General features: G+C 38.6%; 2 protein-coding genes across 3 annotated transcripts; one reads left to right on the plus strand and one right to left on the minus strand.

The window, feature by feature from the left end:
• Positions 1–12: 12 nt before the first annotated feature.
• On the plus strand, positions 13–14381 carry LOC139971859 (uncharacterized). 2 transcript variants are annotated; one of them, XM_071978635.1, is made up of 7 exons: positions 13–152; positions 1102–1214; positions 1558–1680; positions 2329–2411; positions 3006–3106; positions 4087–6989; positions 7914–14381. In XM_071978635.1, exons 2-7 carry the CDS (start codon positions 1136–1138, stop codon positions 8051–8053), a joined length of 3429 nt encoding a protein of 1142 aa, XP_071834736.1. In that variant the 5' UTR covers positions 13–152; positions 1102–1135; the 3' UTR covers positions 8054–14381. The 2 variants fall into 2 exon arrangements, with proteins under 2 accessions (XP_071834736.1, XP_071834737.1); XM_071978636.1 differs by having other exon boundaries at positions 1102–1205.
• LOC139971872 (uncharacterized) lies at positions 12731–19528 on the minus strand. The gene is made up of 4 exons (XM_071978661.1): positions 19038–19528; positions 18064–18312; positions 16953–17148; positions 12731–15824 (listed from the first exon to the last, which is right to left on the minus strand). Exons 1-4 carry the CDS (start codon positions 19347–19349, stop codon positions 15148–15150), a joined length of 1434 nt encoding a protein of 477 aa, XP_071834762.1. The 5' UTR covers positions 19350–19528; the 3' UTR covers positions 12731–15147.
• Between the last annotated feature and the right edge of the window lie 4061 nt (positions 19529–23589).

The following is a 23589-nucleotide window of genomic DNA, read 5'->3' on the forward strand; positions in this document are numbered from 1 at the left end:
CTGCCAACCGCCTGTAAGTTGCCTTGTGTAACTTTGTTGTCAAATGCTGTGTTTATTGGGAAACAACTAACATTATATTTCGAAAACTGTAAAACCAATGATGATCTCGAAGGACTACTGTAACGACAGTGATTGCGAAGTAGGCTAAGTTGGTAAGTTACACTAAGTTACTGGGTATAATAAGTTAGGCCTGAATTAGTCCTAACGTTATAAATAAGGCCTAACTCAGAATCTGAGTAGGTGGTCCTAGGCCTAGGATAATTTTGAGACATAATTTTTGTTCTGTACACTGTGTCACATTTGTAGCCCAAGTTGCATTTATGACTATAGGCCTATGTTAGCCAAAGGTGAAATGTATTCATGAAACTATTGGAATAAATAGAAAAATACATCTAGCCTAGGCCTAGCCTAAGTACAGGTAATTTGCTCCAGCTGGAAACAGTAATACTAGGCCTAAGTACAACTACAAGGTTGGGTTCGGGGGGGGGGGGGGTGGATGCGTGTGGGGATAGGAATGAGGTACACCTTACAGCCAACTTGTGCATTCTTCTGATAAAGTGCATTTGCATCCATGGAGGGCTCGTATTGGTAAATTTGCATCTCCAATCCTGGAAACTGATTAGATTTAGTGCCCAAAGTTCCAAAGATGAATTTTAAGTTTGCTGATAGGCCTAAGTCTATGTGCTGTTGTTTACCACCAAGGCAATAGTGCAAAAGCCTCTTACATCAAGTCGTAGAACTGTTAATTTTATCTAAGATTAGTGAGTAGGTGACCTTACCATCTCATATATGCAGTTTTACCCAATTTATTGGAGTATTAGGTTTTGGGTATAACTTGCACACCTTTACAATAATGCAATTTGTAACAATATACAAGAGACCACTCACATGGAACATGTCATGAATTATAAAAAGTAATTATGGTTTTGTATCTAATGTTCATACAACTATAAAGAGCTATCAGCCCTTCAGTAGAAAGTTATTTGGAGGTGATACTGATCTCCACCCATGAGAGGTTACTCCCATGTAGAGGTTACATTCAAGAACTTCATGTCATGTGTACAGTGTAACCTATCAAATAACTTGATTTCTCTTTCACAGATCAAACTTGGCAAGAAAGACTAGGCTACCCATAATGGGAAAGAGGCAGAGATCAGAAGCAAATGATGAAAATGATGGTAATCTTGCTGGAAAACGATCTTCAAGTGAGTTTGGTGAGTGGTTATTTATGTAGGAAAAGGGGTTGTGTGGGGGGGTTGGGTGGTTAGGTAAGGTTGAAGGAGTACATCCCATTCTTGTTACAGCCATGTCACTAGCACAGTATTTCTCCTTTTTAGTGTTAGTTGTAACAACAACAATAAAAGGACAAGAATTGAACAAAGCATGGGATAAAGACAAGGATAAAGTTAACAAAACAAAGACAATAATTAAATAATTTAGTAGAAATCAGTGATAAACCCATTCACACATTTATTTAACCTGAAGCTTTCCGGATGCTTGACTCAGTGATGCTGTTACACTTCTAACACCTTTAAGTACTCTTCTTTTATGTTCCAGGGAGACCTTTTTCCCATTTGAAGTCACCAGCAATGACTGTTTCATCTCAGTCTGATAATGAAGTGGATATTGTGTGGAGGCATTCTCCTCCCCCTATGAACCTGAAGCTCTGTGATACACCAGGTTTGGTCATTTACATTTATAAGGAATCTTCAAAGATGATAATTTCTGCAAAGGGTATATCAGTCCTATCATAAACTCAGGAATTACTTACAGTTAATAAGAGAGAAATATCATACAGAAAGATGACCACAGTGTCAGTAGTAACTTCATCTAAGTGTCTAATATTTTAAATAAATTCTGGTGCTTTTAATGGTAAATTAAGGTGAGGTGCAAGGATCTGGAGAAGGTGGTAGGGAGGAGGTAGAAAATCTAAAGATCTCCTCTTATATTTATAAATGGGTGAAGTTTGAACCAAATATATTTTGCCTTAATGATTGATTAATTTGAACTAGGGTATGTTTAATACCTCAGGCTCATACACCTTACTGATCTGTCATTGCAGTGCAGTATGCATATAAAACATTTCAAAGGCAGAATCTTGCCGTAAAGTGTTAGCTGTAACTTGAACCACTGGAGATAAAGATTCTAGATTTCTCCCATGGAGGGCTTTTGTGTCACTCACTTGCTTTTGTACCACTGTAATGATAAATTTGTTTTAAAGTTTCTATCCAAAGGACGTTGGAACTTGTTCTGTGCAATTTATCAGGTGAGTAAAACGTTTGATATTGAACGAACGGAATTGAGTTATTATTTCCTCTTTTCGTGCAGGGCCTAACACCAGAAGACGGAGTGATTATAGTAGTAAGGACATTGCTGACATGATTGAGTGTATCAACAGCCGGAATAATTCGGTAACATAATTATTAGTTGTGTTTGTAGGCTAGAAAGATGTTTTGGGTCATTCCATATCAAATCACCAGATTTTGGCGTATGTTGTGGTTCGACCTCTTCTAAAAATTACCAAAGTTATTATGTGCTTGGACATATCATAAAATAAGCATATTCTGAAAATTTAAGTTGCATTGCTTCAAACTTGGCCGAATTATCACACTTTGAAATTCCGCAATTTGTCGCCACCGTGGCATTTTCTTGATTTTTTGAGGTCTGATTTCTCAGCAGTTAAACATCCTTTTACCTTCCTATTCCAGAAGTCCACAGATTAAATGGGATATAAACAATTAAGGCTATAATAGTATTTTCATGTTCAGTCAGGTCAACATAAAAGTGCCAAAATATTCAATTTAGGTATTTTTCCCTTATAAAATGTGCCATTTTTAGTGATAAATTGCTCCTACACAACTGCTTCAGGATACTTAACTCTTTTTTATGGTGGTCCAAAGAACACATATTTCTTTACTGGAAATCAAATTTGAAAATATCTTTGTCTTATAACATCAATATCCACTAGGCAAGTGACAATGAAGTTTTTTCTTATATTCATGTAGCAACAGTCACCGACGATCTCGACACCCCCTTTACTTGGTCTGTGGATGCAGGGTAGACAGGACGCTGAGACGACTCCTGTCGCGCCCAAGGCTGGGCATCGGTGAGGAAACTAAAATACTTTTTAATATATGTCAACTACTTGTGTCATATTTTTGTGATTCAAAACCTCATTACTACAGAGAGCAAATATTACTTTTTATCAAAGGTAATGGAGCTGTTCACAAACTGTGCTTCTGTTAAAAGAATCACCTGCGAAAGTGATATGAACTGAGCGCATTTTCTAACCCAACATTTTGATTCCGGCAATAAGAACAGAGGGAAGCGACCTTTGAAGAAGATCATATTGGAAGGGAATTGCTAGGCCTTTTGATTTTATATGTTTTTAAAACCATTCTCTGGGCTGTTATAGTTAGTGCTTTAGGGTCATTGGCTTTTATTGATTTTGATAGATATTTTCAAAGGGATTCCAGTGTAGGATCATTAGGATGGTTTAGGATAATGATAAGAGAAGGTCAGAAGTAAGAATGATGTCTTTGTTTTTGCTCTAACTAAGTGAGTTGATTGATCCTTTAATCAGATGCCGGCAGAATTAGATAGATGTGTACATGTAATGGTCAAGAATCAACATTTTTCCTTAATTTGTGCATGTGTTAATGTTTACTCTCTGGTAAAAAGGGGGGAAATGCATGAAGGTGCCTCGAAATACAAAATGATGTTCCTTTTTTCCACTGTGGGAAGTTATGCCTTTTTGTTCAGGTTTTATCGATTAAAAATGCAATCACAAAGTGGTTATAATTTGACTTAAAAAATAGACAGTTACAGTGTCTATTAGTTTTTCTACAACATATGTAAATATGAAGCTCTTAGCTTTATGCTGTCATTCCTATGAAAGGTCTTCTGCTGTTTTTAGTCTGTTGTGAAGTTTGAAAAGAATTGAGAATTTCGGGCACAAATTTGGAGATTCATCAACAAAATGAACTCATAACAATTGCTTCCCCTCCATGAACTCAATATGCCAACATAAAATTTAATGTCCAAAACTAAAATTGTAACATTTTGGTAACGTCTTGATTTATCCAGGCCCCCACGCAGAATTTCATCCCGAAAGCGACCAAACGATAACTGGGCGACACTGGCCAAGGATCTCCACATGCTCGCAGAGCTGTCCCAGACATCCAGAATTCCTTCTACATCTCACGAAGACGAATTGGAGGATGGAGTAGATTCAGAAGAAGACAAGGAAAATGCAGTTGTGACCACGCTGCATCGTCACGGCGATGACAATGCAAATGCGACATTTGAAACCAGCCTTCAAGTTGATCAAGAACAGGAGGATGAGGAGGTCATTGTTGCTGTCGAACTGCCCATGGAAGAACTGTGGGAAGATGACAGTTGGTTTGAAAATGAAGATGTGGTCCAGCATGCTACTCAGGTTGAGGAAGAAGCATTTTCCCAGAAGCCTTGTGCGGAGGGTAACTCGGCCGGGTCAAAGACAGTGAAAACAGACGTTCACAACAAACCTTCGGGCAGTTTCATTAAAAGTAACGCCTCTCTGATACCTTTAAAGGACAACTGCCAAAAGCCACTGCAGTCGGATAACAAATCACAGTTTGTTTTACCTCCGAAAGTGAATCGACTGAGTCACAAGGCGACTTTCCAAGCTTCGTCTACGATTGGAAAATCCGATCGCATGGGTCCGTCATCGTCAGACAAAAGTTCTCTCAAAGTTTCACAGGTTAAACAAAGTCAAAGTAGGTTTCAGGGACACCGTTCTCAATTCTCAAAGAATGTTATTCCTTCATCAACTTCAGAATTGTCTGATGGATCCCTTCAAACCAAGTCACTTTCATCGTCCTCAAATGTGAGTCAGTTTAGGAAAAAACCAAAAGAGAGCGTGAGTACTGCAGCAGGTACGGAAGAACATTCTTCAGTTACTTCTGCAGCCAGATCTTTACAAAGAGAGGACTCTAATCAGTGCCAAATATCATATTCTCGAGTAAATAGTGTGACCGTGAGTCATGTCGATCACCAAACCATAGATCATAATTCTAGCGCTGACCTGTTTGACTCTAGCTTGACGGACGATTTACTGGAAACCACCTCAGGCGGTGATTTTGAGAATCAGACTGTGGAGAATAAATCAAAAACGGCAGGGAAATCAATCCCAATATCACCACTCAGAAACGATAAGCTAGAGAGCGATCTATTTTCAGATAACAGTCTGTTGGATGAAGAGCTCTTGGCTGCTATGGAGAAAGAAGAAATGCAATGGGAGGAAATTTGTTCCCAACAGACAGAGAAGGTGCCCACTTTAAATGTCAGTCATTGCAAGCAAGACGGAAATGTGACTAATCTGCAATTTAAATCGGTCGCGAAGGACACCAAGTGTAATGACTCAAAAGTGGCCAAATCTTCCGCTTTGATCGGTCAGCCAAACGGTGTTCTCAGTAAAGACCAGGCAACCGGTCAAATGTCCAGTTTTTCCCAGTTTAAGGCTCCAAGTTCTTCACAGTTTGCATCTAGCAGTAAGCCAGCATCGTTGATAAGAAGTAAAGAATCCAATAGCATTGTTCCCCAGTTCAGGACACATGTGACTGCAGGTGTTGGAAGTTTTCAGAGAAATGAAGCTAAACCCAACTCAAAACCCTCATCTCATAAGCAGCAATCTACTATGTCTACCAAACCAATGTTGACCGCTGCAGTGTCTAGTCAAGCGATAAAAGTACCCACCGGCGTATTTGTCTCATCTCAAAAGTCAAAGGACGCTAAACCGGGCGATAATCCCTCTCAAAGTGCCCGATCGACTTTTCAGTTTGGTAGAAAGCAGACCGGAGCTGCCAAACCCAATATCATGTCTCCGTTGGCTTCCCACAGTAAAATTCGCAGTGACTCTGAATCGAGAGAAGGCATTTTGGATAGCCTCAGCAACATGAAGGAAATCCGTCCCACAGTGACAGCCAATCCACCCCGAACCAAACAATTTACGTCCAAGCTACCCCAGGTTACCAAAACTCTTACAGCTCACCATGGTACTGCAGGGAACACGTTGAACTCTAGTATGCTTTCGCAGTCCAGTCAATTTTCGAGCGGTTCCCAGGTGAAGACTCAGGAAGAGATTAACTCAGATGTGACACCTAGTCCTGTCTTCTCTGTTAATAACCATTGTTCATCCTCAAGCCATGCTAAACCTCCACCAAATTTAGGAACTAAGACGACGTTACCCACCTCAACAGAACATGGTCCAAGTCTTAACAGGAATATCTCTTCAACGAAATATGTTAAAGTTACAACAGAAGGCCCCGAAGAACCCTCGGGGGTGAACGCTTCGATCCATGGGCAAAGTTCACAATTTGTCAAGGTATCAGGTAATGAATTACACAAACAAACTCTGACAAACAGGACTCACCTTGTTCCTCCCTCTCGGGAGCCCAGAGCTAAATTTTTCGAACCAAATTCACAGACAGGTACATTGCAAGCCAGTCGTTTGGATGTGCAAAAGGCTGACACCACCGGAGCACCTTGTCAAAGGATTCCCTCCCAGTTCAGCAAGGCACGGAAGGTGTCACCCGATCAAGCACAAGCCTCCGTGGGCGGTGGTAAAGTACCGGCTGATGGGAGGAAGTGCTCCAACGATACCAACCTCATCTCAAAAGTTACAAACTCATCTGCAAAAGGAAATTTAACAGACAGCACAAAGGTATCGTCCACATTCTCACAATTTAACAGCAACTCTAAGAAGAGTGAGGGATCTGCGATACAAAATGGCACTCGCTTACAGAATCGTTATCCACCTCTAGATTTTAAAGGCATTTCAAATGGAACAACTGGAAACAGTCAATGGAACAAACCTTCGGCTAGCATCACAAAAGTGAAAGAGAATGAAAAAACTGGAAACAGTCAATGGAACAAACCTTCGGCTAGCATCACAAAAGTGAAAGAGTTGAACGGGGAAGATCAGAATGGCACGACACTTGTATCTCAAGGTAAGTTTATCTTTATTAGTATTTCCCTACATGATGTTGTCTTCTTGTACTGGTGCCAGTTTTCAGCCAACACAACATGAAAATTATCACGAAAGGAAAATAATTTGGTTTTGCTCGAAAATTTGTCATGGATCTTTTTAGGGTACCTTTGAAATTGCAACCCTTATGTTTAATGCTGCATTTTGCTTTTGATTTTTTAGTAACTCTTACCCATTAGTTATTTACCAAACTTACTTTAACAGTCTCAAAATATGATTATAAATTGACAATAGTAATGGTTATATGTAAGGAAACTCTACATTGCATTGAGCTAGTGAATGGTTTGGTGTTGTCATGGAAGGGATTCTCTTTCTGTTAAATCCTAGAAAAAAAGGCAGGGGTCATCCATGACTCAAACTCTATAAAATATTTGGACTAATAAAATAAGTTTAGCTTTAGTTCAGTTTAGTATCTCTCAAGTGGTAAGAAGACTGAGTGAGGTGAAGGCAACCCATTCATCATAATTGTAGTGTGGCTGTGGTGAAGGAAGTTGTTTTGAATCCATTGAAAAAAAGAACAACCCAAAACTTCATTTTCCAATTTATGAACCAGACATACCAAATCCACAGAAGTCTCCAATAAACAATCTTGCAAAGTAGCAAGTTTTAATAAGGCATAACTCCTGGTGAGGTCTTGGATCAGCAACTAAGCGGTTGTGAGGGTAAGGGGAGGGCACTTTAACCGCTACACCATATGCCTCCATCTAGGGGTGGGAGAAGGCTATCATGATGGGTTAATCAGCAGAAGTTGCAAAACATACCCATCTGTTATGTTTCTGTGTGTCAAACAATGCCTGTACAATACCGTGTCGGAAAAAGAATAAATAATCAAGAAAAATGACAAGAATTAGAGAACTTTACTATGATTTTTACTTCTACCCCACAGATCTAAACAGAAGGACTTGTAGCCAAGAGGAAATACAGAGGAAGAGACAAGAAGCTCTTGCCAGGAAGAAAGAAAAGGAAAATATCTTTGGTAATCATGGGATGAGTTTAAGAAACAGGACTTTCAGCAAAAAATACTGACATTTTACATAGATCTCTTTTTGCCAGTGTGGATGATTTAATGTCTGTGGATTCATATGTTCATATAATGGATGACAGCTTTCTTACTACAGAAATTTCTCTTGGACGAGTCTCGGTAGTTTTATCGTCTACCCTTACCTCGGTAATTATGCGCACAGTGATTTGAAAGAGTATTTCATTATTTGATTTGAATGAGATTGTCAGGAGAGAGAAAGCTGTAGAAAATAGTTTGAACTAAAGGTATAAAAGCAGGAAAAAGGTGGTGGCTTTTCAATTTATACTTAAAACCCGTCAAACCCTATACACGTCAAAAATGACCCGATTGTGTAAGTAACTTAAGTTATTTTACGTTGTTGAGCATCTCCTGGTAGCCACCCAGTAGTTTGTAAAATCACTTATTATCGTGATTAATATTCCGCATAACTTTTTTTCTAATAGGGTTGTGAATGAGTGGAGAAAGTTGTACTTGCAAGTAGTGTGAATGGGTTTCAGAATGCTTTGGACAAGCACTTTAAGCAGTGTAATCACCTAATCGGGTCTGTGTTTTTTTTCCCATAGGATCCTTGATAGGGACTTGAGTGTCCCTCCTGATCCTTTTTTTTCTACTAAACTAAACTAATTATAAGACAACAAACATCCATCAGAACTTTATATGCAAATTTAGTCTAAACCTTTGTACTAGAGATATGTCATAAAAAAGCATGGCATAATTTAGTGTTCATATTTGCAGGCACTGAGCCTTGTTGCTCATAAAGCACTCTGGTTCATGTGTACACAAAGTGCTATTTATACCTATTTGTACTTGTCTAGAAATCTGCCTATTTTGCAAAGAGAAATGCTATGCAATATCAGATTAATTGTTCTCTGCCATAGACAGTATTGTTGTGTGTTTACAAAAGTATTTGACTTATTTGAGGCTTCTAAGCATGCTTTGCGACACTAAACTCAGAGAGGTCAACATGATATTTTGTGTGCTCAATATCTTCTTAGTATGTTGGATGGATATTACAATGCAAATGCAACCACTGTTTCAATTTCTGGTGTTGGTTGTCACTGATTCAATTTCTGTTGTTGAATTCCACTGATTCAAGTTCTGGTGTCCATGTGTCTGATTCAGTTTCTGGTGTCCATGTCACTGATTTGGTTTCTTTGCAGATTTCTTGTTTCTTGGAAGAAATTACTCCAGCTTGCTTGCTGTCATAATATGTATGCTTTCTGGTCACTTCGCCCAACAACCATTTCGCCCAACCAGCCTGGTCATTTCGCCCAACCAGCATGGTCATTTCGCCCAACCTTGTTGGTCATTTTGCCCAACCATTTTTTTTACTCATATTCAGTCAGAATAATATTACTTTTTTCTATTTCACTAGTTTAATTTGATTTATTTTGGGTTATATTACTTGGAGGTAGGTAAATAAAGTGAGGTCGGCCTGATTTCGATCGGAGTCTGAGCAGTTATTTCGGGTATAATGGGAGGATTACACTACTTTAGGCTCGGTTACGCATACAATGGAAGTTATTTTATTACACAAACAAAGTGGAATCGGTGTGGAATAATATCACCTTTTCTATTTCACTAGTTCAATTTGATTTATTTTGGATTATAGTATTACACTACTTTAGGCGGTTACCCATACAATGGAAGTTTAGTATGATACAAACAATGGGGAATCGGTGTGGAACGTTTCCTTACTAAAGTTATACAAGATTCCTTAATATTCGGTTCGTATCCTGTAACGTTAACAATTCCCGAACGTTTCCTTATTGCAGTATAATATTTAATCAATGATGGTCGAAATAACCCGCAAGTTGAGCGAAATGACCAGGCTGGTTGGGCGAAATGACCAGGCTGGGTGGGCGAAATGGTAAGGTTGGGCGAAATGGCAGTTGGGCGAAATGGTTGTTGGGCGAAGTGACCAGCTTCCATATGTGTACCCTCATTTAGGACATGTTCAAGTAACATTGTGTCAAATTTGAACTGTTAATTCCTACCACATTTTTTAAGTTTTAGGGACGCAATATGTTATGTGATATAGATATATAATGCTTAAAGTATGAATTATGTGGAGAAATTTCTTCTTGAAAAAGTTTGCTCTTTTCTGCAGTGAAAATTGTTTCTTGCTCATTAAGCCAAAGAGTATTGTCATATCAATGTTCTTGGTATCCTGGAATTACTGGTCATGAAATGAAAATTGCTTCCATAGCCTGCTAAAGGTATCAACTTTTCTAAACGCCTACTACATGTGATCAGGTAACCTGTACAGCAAATTTCTGTAGTCTGTGGCAACTACAAAATCGATGGCTTTGACAGATACCAAAAGGCAACCATGTTACCTCCAGACTTCACAACTAGCTCTGTGCCAAAAGGAAAATAAAATTGTAAAAGGTAAAGTTGCAAGTGAGAGAAAAAAACTATGAGATGTTTACATCATAAGCAAGCTCATGATTAGTTCATTGAAGAGTCTTGACAAATGTCATGGAAAACATTTAAAATGTATATAAATTTATTTAATATTGTTGGAAACCACAGAAATCACTGTATTTATGTTAGTTTAAAAGGTATCTGTTTGTATCTTCCTTAGCCTGAAGGAATGGGAAGAAAACTTTAAGCAGACCTTAGCGTTTCAATACTAACGACACGTACAATCGTTACTGCAATTACCTTTGAAATCTTCTCGTTTCTTATTCAGAAAATAGTATGAAGCGTTTCATGATTTCATGGTAATTAATAGATTATTTTAAATGGATATAGACTTTCACCCACTGGTTGTGGGCATATTTTGCGTAGTTCTAGGTCTCTGAAAGTGTGAAAGCCTAGCATAATGTGTTAAAATATCCTTAGGAAATTAAAATTTCTTTAGTAGGGTATTGATAATCCATTGTTACAACAAATTGTCAGAAATATTAACATTCTTTGTACTAAAGGTTTGCATTCATTTAAATTTAATATTAATATTACATAATACATCTGACAAGCAGTTGTTGTAAGCTATATATTAAGATCGCCTTTAAGGTCAAGTATGTAATGTCATTATTATACCACATCATGGAAATAGTTAACCATTTAAATTTGCTCTGCAATTTTTTTACCAGAATATTCAACTCATTTGCAAAAGTGACAGCAAAATTGGTTTGTGCGCTTATTCCGGTCCATGCTTGTATTGACTTCCAATTGTGTACCAATTGAAAAAGAAGACCTTTCTTGCATTTGTTAGATCAGCAGTTTGCAAACTTTTTGACCCACAATCCTCCAAGAGGTCTAAGCCAGGACCCACCCCATCCCCACCCCTCAGAAGTGATGTATTAATATATGAGAGCTAGCTTGGATTAAGGACTTGGTATCAAAAAAATATAAAAATTAATTATTTTTTGGAGAAAAAAAATCTCCATCGGCAAGCGTCAAAGACTGTAGATAAATTTGTTGACGTCTGGGCATAAATCCACCAACTCACTGATGGCACTGAAAATGTTTTGCAACCCACTTTTGGGTCACGTTTCATAGTTCGTGGATATTTTGTGTTTACTAGATACATTATGCACTGTATGTACAAAGGCCTAACGTTACCATTTGTTTGTTTTATTCAGTCTAAATTTCCTAAACATTTGAACAAAAATGTTTTCCCTGCAATTTTTATTAGAGGTAATGATTAATTGAATAATTTTTTTTTATCCTCTGTTTGTTTTACAAATATTTTGTCCTAGTCCCTAGATCATTTGCTTGCATTATTTACAATGTTTTATGAAAGAGAACAATGAAGATATTTATAACTGCAAAAGTTGCATCGATTTCTATATATTGTTTGACTTCTATAATGCTGTTTTATCGGACTGAAAGAGATATTCCAGTGACAGACAATGTCACTTATATTGAAAAGAAATGTGGAAAAGCAAAATATTGAAATCCCCATCTCAATATCTTGTACCTAACACAAAAAAAAAAGGTTTAGTTAAGTTTAGTAGAAAAAAGTATCAGGAGGGACAATCAAGTCCCCATCAAAGATCCTATGAGAGAAAAAAAAATGCAGTCCAGATTACAATGAAGACTCGCCCCAAACCACGTGCTGCGCTCTGAAAAAGTTAACTTTCTGTTGCTTGCAAGTGAAGTTTTGTTCGTGTCGCTACAAAATGCAGACAGTAATGAAATGTGATACCTTGTTATCTTTTTGGACCTGAGACGTCCATCGTTGTATCGTTTGAACACTGTGCTGTGGGTATTGACCGCAGCTGTATGTACTGACTGTACACTACTGTCTAATTACCGAATGTAGCAAGCTGTGTGCATATTTTCTGAGATCGATGGTGGTGTCTAACACTTCTGTTACAACCTCATTCGAAACTAGGTCAGATTACCGGCATTAGACGTTTCTTTTTGCACGAGTCTTCACACCCTTTAAAGTGCTCGTGCTAAGCACTCTTAAACTGATTCACACTACTTGCAAGTACAACTTTCTCAGGCAAACTGTTCCATTCATTCGCAACCCTATTTGAAAAAAAGTTATGCCGAATATTAATCCTACTTTGTAACTTCTGGAGTTGTAACTTCTGGAGATGTGTTTGATAACTTGATTGAATGGAATCTATGCTAGTTTGCTAAACTCGATTTTCCCCTGAAATTGATCACACATGTCATAAAGGCCAAATGCTCTTCAAAACAAAACAATTTCTAAAAGCATGAAGTCTAATGATAATTCATGTTCTTTTACTCTGAAAGTTTTCACAATACATCTATTAAGTGATCATTCTTTGCACAAAGTAAGATTTGTGATAAAGTTAAAAAATTTCAAAAATAGGATATTGTGATGATAACGTTTGGCTAGCTTTTAGGAGATGCTGAATTTTTACAGAGTGCAAAACAATAAAATAGTAAATATACGATTATACACAGAAAGACAGTTTTACAGATGACTACTTAAAAATTTTATTCCGTGCAAAGTATAGAGGTATTTCCATGCTAATGATCATGTGTCTTAAAAGTTTCAACAATACATTCCAGTTTGTAAAATGAGGCAATTTCTGAGTACCATTTTACATTTTGCCGATTGGTTGGCTGGTTATAACAACCAAGACAAACCCCATAAAAAAGAAATCCAACTTACAAAACTTCAGAAATTGTTCCATATTTGGATAAAATAATAGTTCACATCTTTAAAAATATTACAAACATGAAAGATAATTTGTTGGACTAGCTAGAACTTTGGCTAAATTGCAACACAGACGACACATTTGAATTCAAATCTTAAAAAAACGTCTTCCCGAAACTATTAGAACAGGCACCTTATTTTTAATTTTTTTTGTTGACAATATATCATCCAAATTATCCACTGACACTACAAAAGATCATTTCATTAGCTATATATACAAAATAAAACACAAGTTTGTGAAAAGCAACGAAGGTCGACACAAAAGCAGAATTTTCCAAAAGGTCAAAATAAGCAGCTCCTGTGAGTCTCTGATGCTCCATACAAAAACTTGGGTTCCTCAGATGTCTTTGGGATGTGGGGGGAGGAGGGGATGGGGGTTGATATCCCAGTTGACACTGTATTCAGTCAAGATGAACTGCAAATTCGTTATCAGGAAGTGACTATTTTCCATGTAAATTAGCTACACTGGAATCTGGTTACTGTACAGAACACAATAGAGCAATACTAGCTTTAACACAATGGGGTTCTCAGATGTTTTATTTGGGGAGGGGGGGGGAGGGGGGAAAGTATTGGCAACACATGCAGACAGGTTGGTGATGGGTTATGTTGCTACCATGCTGTACAACTACTGGCACAATGCCTGCAGCTTAATTTCTAAACTTGTGTGATTTAATTTATATGTGTTACATTCTCACCCCTTGATTTCTTTCTTTGCTCTTAGATCCCCTGCTTAGGGGGGGGGGGTCTATCTGGCTAGCAACCAATTCATGAAGGCCTATTTTATCCCTTGCTGCACTGCATGTATAAGAACAGTGCATACTATAGCATAGTGGAAATTTTATGAAGTAAATAAAGACCAGACCGCTGCATAATATCTCAAAGGGTAAAACAAAAAAAGAACAAAAGGTGACACTTAGTGTTACTATTGACCATCTTGAAAAATCATCTCAGAACATTTATCTTCTCTTGAGACATAAACTAATCTGATCCTCAAGGTATAGCAATGATTTTGAAGGATAAAAAGCTTTAGCAAGCCCAATTTTTGGGGCAACATAGATGAAGCTTTCAGTTATTTTGATTGTATATATTACATGAACACATAATTTCAGATATACATGTAAATCAACTACGTTTACAAGCCATTTATTTTTGGTGGAAAAATTGCATCTATGGAGCCGTTTTCATGATACATTTAAAAAAAAAAAATATGGCTAAGACTGCAAAATTAACATTGCAAAAGATCTGTGCATTTGTTTTCACAAACTTACAGATTGACCAAATGGAGAGTGATGAAATTTGCCCTCTTTCAGGAATTGTCTGGTAAATTAGGAGGATTCTCTCCTACTTTTCTCAATCATGGTCAAAAAGTATTGAATAAAGCAATTGGTACCATCATGTACTAATTGTACAAGAATGTAACCAACATACAATAGTGATACTCTTAACTGCACTTTAGTGGCAGGGAAATTTGTTGAAAATCCAAAAAGACTTGGGCAAGTCTAATATTGAGTACTGTACACACACACGCACACACACTTACATCATGGAAAGATCTGTACCACGTGTACTATCACACTAGCATCGACTGTACAAAAGAATTGCAGCGCTGAAAAACATTCTTCTTTATATCGAAGGGAGAAATCATATGGTTATATCGACGGAAAACACCAAAACAAAAAAGACCCCAAAAATGTCAGCACACTGCAGTTCTATGATTAATGTACATAATTTCATCCCACCTCAGACGGACGCTAAAAGCCCTACTAATACTGAATTTTAGTTCCAGTCTCAATGCTATGATGAGATGTTCATATTAAACATTCTGAGTCCTCAAACAGAAATAATAAAGCTATTTCACTATGACACTGGGCACATGCACAAACTGACCGGCCACCCTTAATAAAAAAGAAAGAAAAAAAAATGAGGTATTATAGAATATTTACTACTTAAAAATCATTTACTTTTGTCGTTTCTCTGCCGTCTCTTTTTCACTCCGGCGGCCAAAGGTTTGACATCGCCGCTGGGCTTCTCCCCATCTGAAGATACCTTTCGTTTCCTAGACGACCTCTGGCTGCCTCTTGTAGACATCGATACTTTACTGTCGTTATCTTCGTCAGTCTCTGAATCTCGCTCTCCTCTGATATAACCGCTCTCGCTGAATTTCTGATCGAAGCCGACGCCGTCTTTGACATCGTCACACACGCCTGTCGCATCTGATGATTTTTCTTCTCTGGTCTCATCCAAGTCCAAGCTCTTGTCGTCCTGCCCTTCCTCCAGATGTCCCTCATCGATGGCATAAAACATCTGCGGTTGTCCCGATGGTCTGGGAGTAGTCTTGAGCTGCTGCTCCAGGAGGGCCATCTTACGTTCCTGCTCGGTTATCCTCTCATTCTGTGAAGTTATCTTACTGGTCAATTCTACCACTATCTGTTGCTGTTGGGTAATCTTCTTGTCTTGTTCGTGCCTCACTTTCCTCAGCTCTGCCACTTGAGCTTTGAGGACTTTCATTTCTTTCACGAGATCGCTGAAGTTATAGTTTGCAGCCTTCAGTGTACTCTGCATTTTACCCAACTGTCTCCCGGAGGTCGAAGGCATAAGCGTCGCAGCCTTAGGTAGATCTTTTAAAGACACTGAGTGAAAAGGGAAAGATAATTGCACATGAGGTGTTCATTGAAACTTTAAAGCAATCATTGGAGAGAGAGAAAGATGTCTTGTCGCTCGTCAGAGCAACAATGAACTTTACGGGAGTCTCAAAATTATTACTGAAACTGGGAGGTGTAAAGTTTGGATTTGGGGAAGCATTATCAAACAACAGCTGTTTCACTGGGTCAGCAACTTGACAAACCACACTTAGACACCATCCGATGGTTCTAACATTTTTCAACAAATGAAATTCCAGACGTTTTGAAGACCCATACATGTGTTATGGTTTAACATGGAGCCTACATACTATGAGGAACAATATTAGACTACCATTTGTAGGTCAAACTATTGTAACTCTTGCAAAATATTTACTAAACACCTATCATTAATTTGTGGTGAGGGAGACGTTCAAACAGAAATGAATCCCAATCGTGGCTTGCCTTAGCCTTTACTTTTCACCACAGTTTGGTTTATGCTTCCCAAACACATTGGAAACATAATTGTTATCGCAAATACAGAAGAGCTTACATATATTTATCTTTTAAATGGACCACTCCAGGATAGTGTAAACCATACAACTAATGCAAATCGTAAGCTTTCAAATATGGAAGCTTTCAAATATGTTTGGGTATTACTTTACCACTTGAAATGAAAGTTGAGCCATCAAGGTAATAAGCAACATTGCTATGGGACTTTATTAATAAACAGCATCATACACTTTATCACAAGCAACTAAAACAGGGGATTTAACTTTGAATTTGATGGGGGATGGGGGAGAATCCCCATCCACAGAGAGGGGGGGGGGCATTTGAAATATATAAAGTGAAACCGTCAGCACCAAATTTGAAGAACGCCACCTGTTTCAGGGAACTACATGTCATAGAATAAGACAAAATGATCGTTTTTCAAATTGGCGGTGCCACCTGTTTCACTTGAAATATTTTGGACTTGTTTTGGTAAAATCCAATTTAATAGGGTACATATTAGTTTGAAATAGGCATTTATCACATATAAATGTCTGGTTTTTATCATGAAAAATCCAAATCTCATTTAAAGAAAAGGGGGCACTTCTATGGTTTCAAGAAAACATAGATCTGCCTTCTCACAGTACTCACAGGCAGCTCCGATAGTGTTGACGTTAACGGTTTGACCCTCTCCGAGTTTCCTCTTCAGACCTGGGGCAATTTTCTCATCGAAATGTTCCATAGCCATGGATGATATGTCCCTGAGTTCCTGGAGTAGGTCGTGTGTTCGAGGTGCCTCCTTAGATTCCATCACTAAGGTAAGAACATGCATAGCTTCATCTATAACCTGAAAAAAGACACAAATAATAAAGATTATGGTTATTATTACAAATCATACAATGACCGATGAGGAATGAATAACGTGAGAGTGGACTTGGGGAATGTGATTTACAGTGACATTTTCATGAGGGAAGACATCCTTTGGGGGGGGGGGGGTGGGGGTGGGGGGGAGAAAACAAAATTGAACATTGCTCTTAGAAATGCTATGAAGTTCTTTTTCTTGCAACTTTCTGGTAATTAGCATAACCAATTGATAAGAATACTAAGTTTTGCCTGGAACCTTTAGGAACTATAGGACAATGATTCACACAATGTTAAAGTCTCTAAGGTCTTGTCATCATGATACTTGCCTTGCAACAGACTAACTGTTAGTATTCAACAAATGCATGAAACATTGGACTTTGCTTACCTTCCATTTTCTTCCCTTCCCTTCCCTCAATCCCTCCCCCGCCCCAATCCCAAATATAAGATTTAAATTCTCTAGCTTGCCTGGCTATAACAGTTGACATTTGAGTCGAACCTTGTCAAAAGTTCATAGCTTAGAAATGACACAGACTTTGCAAAACAGCTCACAGCTTATAAACAAAGGTTTGGCTGCTATTTAGTTTATAATATTTACAGCTTTCTTGATGAGAGCAGGAATGGGTGGACTATCCCATATCATGTCGATAGATGTGGATTAATACCAGGTGATTTAGGCTGATATGAACTATTATTGTTTACTAGTTCTTGTTTGTATCAACAAAGCAATTTGACTTGCTTAGGTTTCCTGCTTTTCTGTAGTTGTAATTGTCACACATATAAAATCCCAGCTGGAAATAGAATTATTGTACCTGATAAATATAGTCAATGCTTATATTTTAACAAATTGCAAATAGCTTACAAAAAAAGACTGGACACCTATGTTTAACTGTATTCTTACCTTTCCTGGTATGAAGCAGCAAACTTTAAGATCAATATACTTTGAATATGTCATCGCTAATAGTGATAACCGTGTTTCCACTGCCGAGAGGATATCACAATGACGGGCTAGAGGATGCTGTCTTCTTTCAGACTCCCTCCTTGGTAGTTGGGCTTTCAATTTCTTCAGGCAATCTCCATGGTAACGTTCTAATTTCTGAAGTCCCTGATTAAGAAGTCTTTGGCAGATCCTATTAAACCTATGGCAAACCTATGAAGAGGGAATTTATATAATATCAAAAGGTTAAATATTATGCAAAATTATGCAAAGTTGCAATTTAAAAAAAACAAATTAAAATTAGTTTGCTAAGTGCAAGAGAAAATGTTTCGATGTACAATCAAACTGAAGTTATACCTATCTCTGGTATGAATACATTCTTAGAACAAAAGGGATGAACATCTTTTAACTTTAATCAGCTTAAAGTCCTGCAACCTCACCTACATGTCAAATCTGAGTCCATGATGGTTAGACTTAGAGGATATCCAGGTGTTGGCATAGACTTGACTTCAGGGAACACATCTTCAAATTTAGGGCCTAATGTGGCAATGTTTTGTAAATTGTATGCTTGTTTTGCATGCAAGCTCAAAGAAACACATACCCCCTCCCACCAACTTGTCTGTACTTCATGGGTTCACTCATGAATAAACTAATTTTAGACTGTGATTAAAGCAGAGTCTGCAACTCATTAGTCATTACACCGTTAGCTTTGTGAATGCACTTTGGAAAGAGTGAAATTTTATTTTCGGCCAACTTGGAAAACTGGAACCAATCTAACAAACAAACTAAAGATGCCAGTACCTCACACTGTGTAGACCTAGCCTTCTCTGATTAAATATGTTGAATAATGATAAGGTAAATGGATAATGCAGACGACATTGATTAGGACGTGGACCTACATTGGGTAGGCATTAGCCTAACTTGTAATCTTCCCTTACCACACGTAGTTGACTTATTTCGTCGTACGATAACAATGCCATAACCATTGTTAGAATATCATCTGGCATCATCAACAAAGTTCTGTTGATCTGTCTGAACACCGATTTCGTTGTTTCTCCTCCATTTTTAGAGTTCTGTTTGCTTGAAGCTTGTCCCACATTCATCACTGGGACCAAGTTGGAGCTTCTTGACATAGCGTTATCTGTTCTACTGTCGACACCTGGTACGTTTAGGTCAGCTAGCCGAGATGCTGCGCGGCGAAGAGAAAGCTTGAATTCTAATGAGGGAAAATAATCATCTTTGTATTCCATGAAATTTTACCATGAATCAGACCTCATTTACAGAGTTCCGCTTTGACGAAGGCTAAAATGTCACAGGTATAGATTTAACCTTATTTTACATGCCGGGCTATATGCTGCAGCTCAATGAATAACACTCACACATTGGAAATACGTACATGCATGTCATGTATGAACACTACGACATAAAGAACGGGCTGGCGAAGGTTTAGCGTCTTTAAAAATATCTGTGCTACCAATGCAAAATATGCATGGAGCGCCAAATGATCGAAAAGTGTTGACGCTAGCTGAAAAAGAAGCAAGTTTCAGAAGTTCGTGTCTCGGATGTAGAGGACACTCGCGCCCAGCACAAAATCGAAACCCCATTTCATCGCTTCCTGTATGATACATATTACCGGTCCAATTTAGTGATGGGACCTTGTATGGGTGGTAGAACTTAGATGTATATTATGTGCAGTGAACCTTCTAGCGAACAGGGTGCCAAGGTGTTGGCACAATAAGGTGCGTTTGGGATCGCCCCTCCCCGACCATCTAGATAGCTATTGATAATTATGCCTGAATCACTGACCAGCTTCCATTGTCAGGGGGCAATCAGTGCAAAAGGTTATTTTCCGAAACGTGATACAACATCAAAGTCATGTTATACAGGGCTACCCGACATGAACTTAGCAGGGGAGGGGGGGGGGTGATGCAATAAAGTAATTATAAATTCAAAGGTATTCCAATTCTACGTTGGCTTAATAGGAACATTGAGAAAAAAAGGTCATCAAATCTCAAAATATGGTCTTTTTATCTTCATATTTGTTGTGTAGAAGAACCACATTGAGTACAAGAAGCCCACTGTTTTTTGTGGAGATCATTTGGGTCACCAGATGTCAAATTGTGAAAACCTTTGTAAAAACGATATCTCAAGAAGGTGAGCTTGAACAGATGTCATATTTAATATGTTTATGAACCACATTGAGTTCAAGAAGCCTATAGGTGTTGTAGGATATCAAAGGTCATTTGGGGGTCATCAGAGGATAAATTGTGAAAACCTTGTAAATATGATATCTCAATATTGGAAGCTTAGACAGATCTCTTACTTTGGTTGAAGGTGTATAACATTGAGTAAAAGAAGCCTATTGATTTTGGTGGAGGTCAAAGGTCATTTGGGGGAAACAGGTCCAATTGTGAAAGCCTTGTAAACATAGTACTGCAAGGAGGAAACCTTGGACAGAACTCATATTTGATTTGTAGATGCGCCATATCAAATTTAAGGAGCATAAATATTGCTTTTGGTGGAGGTCAAAGGTCATTTGAAGTCAACAAACGCCAAACATGTATTTCACTCGCCTTACCTGTCTCTCTACAGTAATGTACCTTCCTAAACATAATATCGCAAGAGAAGCTTGGACAGATCGCATATTGGTACCGTATGTAATAGTACCACATTGAGTACAAAAAGCCTAATGTTGTGGACGGAGGTCAATGGTCGTTTGAGTTTACCAGGGGTCAAATTGTAAAAAAAACATGTTGATGTGTCTATCACATTTAGTACAAAACATTTTGTTGAGGTCAATGGTCATTTCAGGGCAGCCTGTGTCGTTGTGAATTTATTGTTTGTTACATCACACTGCTTTTCACTGTATTACTAATATCAAATATGTTGTACACCCTCCGTTTACATTATGTCGGATGCATGAAGAAAAGTGCACATGTTACATCATCGAAACCACGATGCATTTTTTGCATTCTGGTTTTCATTTAGGAGCCAATGGCTACAATTTTTCCCTTCTGTACAGCACTGGTTATTAATGATGTTAACTTGGTGGGATAAACCAGATTGAACCTTAGTTTGTGGTTCTTTGGGTCGGGCAATTTTCGAGTCAAATCTCCTGGAAAAACAAGGACAATTGGTTTTATATAATGTATTTCATTATTCTACAAAATAATGCATGAAATATGCCAAACGAACGGAGGATATCTAATATTTCAATGACGAAGTGCATTTTGATCTCTGTTAGCAGGTAGCATAAAGTAACAGATTCTATACGGGAGCTCTAAGCCATGCATGTATCATATGTATATGTATGTATGTGTGTTTGTACGTGTGTATGCTTGTATGTCCCCCTACACGTGACTACGTATTGACCCCTCCCCCTGCTTTATGAGGAAGCCAAGTTAACTGCGTTGTCTCTGTTCAAGTTTACGAATACGTTTATAGTGAGCGTGTGTTCATGTAATTGGTACATGCGAACTTGACTGTTATATTCATACAGTACACGAGCCAGATAAGAAGGCGCAAAACCACGTGACAATTCCTACAATCAAAAACTGAGGGCTTCGATTAACAAATGTTTACCAATAATTGCCAAACAAAAACCTCACGGTCCGAAGTACTGCACCCACACCAGGTGCGTATCCAGGGGGGGCGTTGGGGGCGCGCGCCCCCCGGGTAAGAAAAAGAGGAGAGAAAAAAAAGAGAAGAAAAAAGGAAAAAAGAGGGGAAAAAAGAGGAGGAGGAGAGGAAGGAAAGGAAAAGAAAAAGAAAAAAAGAGAGAAAAGGGAGAAAAGGAGGGAGTAAAAGAAAAACGCGAAGACACCGGGAAGAGAAAGAGGAACAGTGACATCATTACAGCGCCGAAGGGTAGCCAGTGACGGATCAATGATTTCGTAAAAGTGTGACTCACCCTACCCCTTACACCGACAACTCCAGTTTTTGACGTTTCCATTTTCCTCTCTCACTAATGATCTATATATATACTATATATGGTCTATCATAACGCGTGTGTAGAATTGTGCTATGAAACCAACTGTGGCTGGTCTCGAACTCGACCGTGTCGTCGGGGAACATGACGCATTTTGGAATGGGGGCGACCGCCTGCCCCCCCCCATTCAGCATTTTTTTAAATGATATCACTAAGTAATTTCAAAATAGAAAGTGCTTAGAGGCAACTTACAAGGCCTGGGAAGTGTCATTTCCGGCGATCTGGGAGACATTTTCGGCCAAAATTTGCTTGTACGCTTCGCGCTAACAAATGGTCCTGGGTAGTGCCATTTCCAGCGATCTGGGAGGCATTTTCGGCCAAATTTTCTTGTACGCTTCGCGCCAACCTATGGTGGCGCTACGCTTAGATAATTTGCCTACAGGCTTCGCCCCTCCCTTGGCAAATTCCTCGCTACGCGCCTGTTCGAATTTGTAACGCAAACAGCAGATATCACATCATATCAGTGAGCATGAAAATGGCGTTCCAGGATGAAAAGCCTCAAAACTGTCCGACTTGCCTGAAAAAAATAACCAAAAATTTTCGCGAGCTTCGCGCGCATTCAACGTGTTCATGTCAATATCATAAGCAAGCATCGGTTATTACATCGCATGCCATCATGTACCGTACGGTCCGTTAAAATTGCGCAGTACACCGCGGGATGCTAATGTAAACAACGACATGTCTCATGTAGATGTATAAAAAGCATGGAGGTTCAATTATGTCAAAACTCTCTTTTACATTAGTAATGGCGAATAAGGGGCTGCACCCCCGCCGCGCAGTGGCGGAGCGTCCATACGGTCAGGGGGCGGGTGCCCCCCTGACGGACTCAAATGGACTGCTGGCGCCTTTTTCAGCTCTTTACCACTTTTTACTTATTCTAGATTATTGACTTTTTTATTGCGCTCTCATCTACTTATTGACATTTGTCACATTTTGTTGGTGTAATTTGGCGATGACACCTTATTCTTCGTTTATCTGCATATTAGCCAGGCCCGGAAGCGAATTTTTTTTTCCCAAACAGGTTTGCAATTGTGTGTAAATAGTCGCTCATGATTGGTCGGAGAAGTTACTTCATCACAATGGAAACCTTCACTTCAAAATGTCTGCATCCATTCGTTGCAACGAAGATATACCCGTTCAAAATTACCCGAAGCTTTTCGTTAACTTGATATGTAGATGTGTTTGGAATTGGTTTAGACATATTGAGCACACTAGTATTGTATGATCTACTTTGATCGAAGATTTCTGTGAAGGCATTAATCGATAACTTCGTACAGGGGTACATAACACATGCGCTGTAGGCCTATATGTATTAAAACTGTGTATAGTAAAGGCTTCATAATTGACGCACCCCCGTAATTGACGCACCTTCAGTTATTACTAGCAACGATAGAACAGGCCACTTAAACTTTTTGCAGTCTAGCAGAATTAGAATTTGCTGACCAAATTGTGACACTTTTTAAGCTTTTAAAACCCTCCCCCTAGTTTTGCACGTTTTTTTG

The sequence above is a fragment of the Apostichopus japonicus genome, chromosome 8 (genome assembly GCF_037975245.1).
Source record: "Apostichopus japonicus isolate 1M-3 chromosome 8, ASM3797524v1, whole genome shotgun sequence".
Lineage (NCBI taxonomy): Eukaryota > Metazoa > Echinodermata > Holothuroidea > Aspidochirotida > Stichopodidae > Apostichopus > Apostichopus japonicus.

Coding starts and splice junctions, on each gene's coding strand:
- LOC139971859 (XM_071978635.1), top strand. CDS start 1,136: ATGGGAAAGAGGCAGAGATCAGAAGCAAATGATGAAAATGATGGTAAT. Junction 2,412..3,005: donor TCAACAGCCGGAATAATTCG/GTAACATAATTA, acceptor ATATTCATGTAG/CAACAGTCACCGACGATCTC. Junction 3,107..4,086: donor GCGCCCAAGGCTGGGCATCG/GTGAGGAAACTA, acceptor TGATTTATCCAG/GCCCCCACGCAGAATTTCAT.
- LOC139971872 (XM_071978661.1), bottom strand. CDS start 19,349: ATGGAATACAAAGATGATTATTTTCCCTCATTAGAATTCAAGCTTTCT. Junction 18,313..19,037: donor AAATAAGTCAACTACGTGTG/GTAAGGGAAGAT, acceptor CCCTCTTCATAG/GTTTGCCATAGGTTTAATAG. Junction 17,149..18,063: donor GCTGCTTCATACCAGGAAAG/GTAAGAATACAG, acceptor GTCTTTTTTCAG/GTTATAGATGAAGCTATGCA.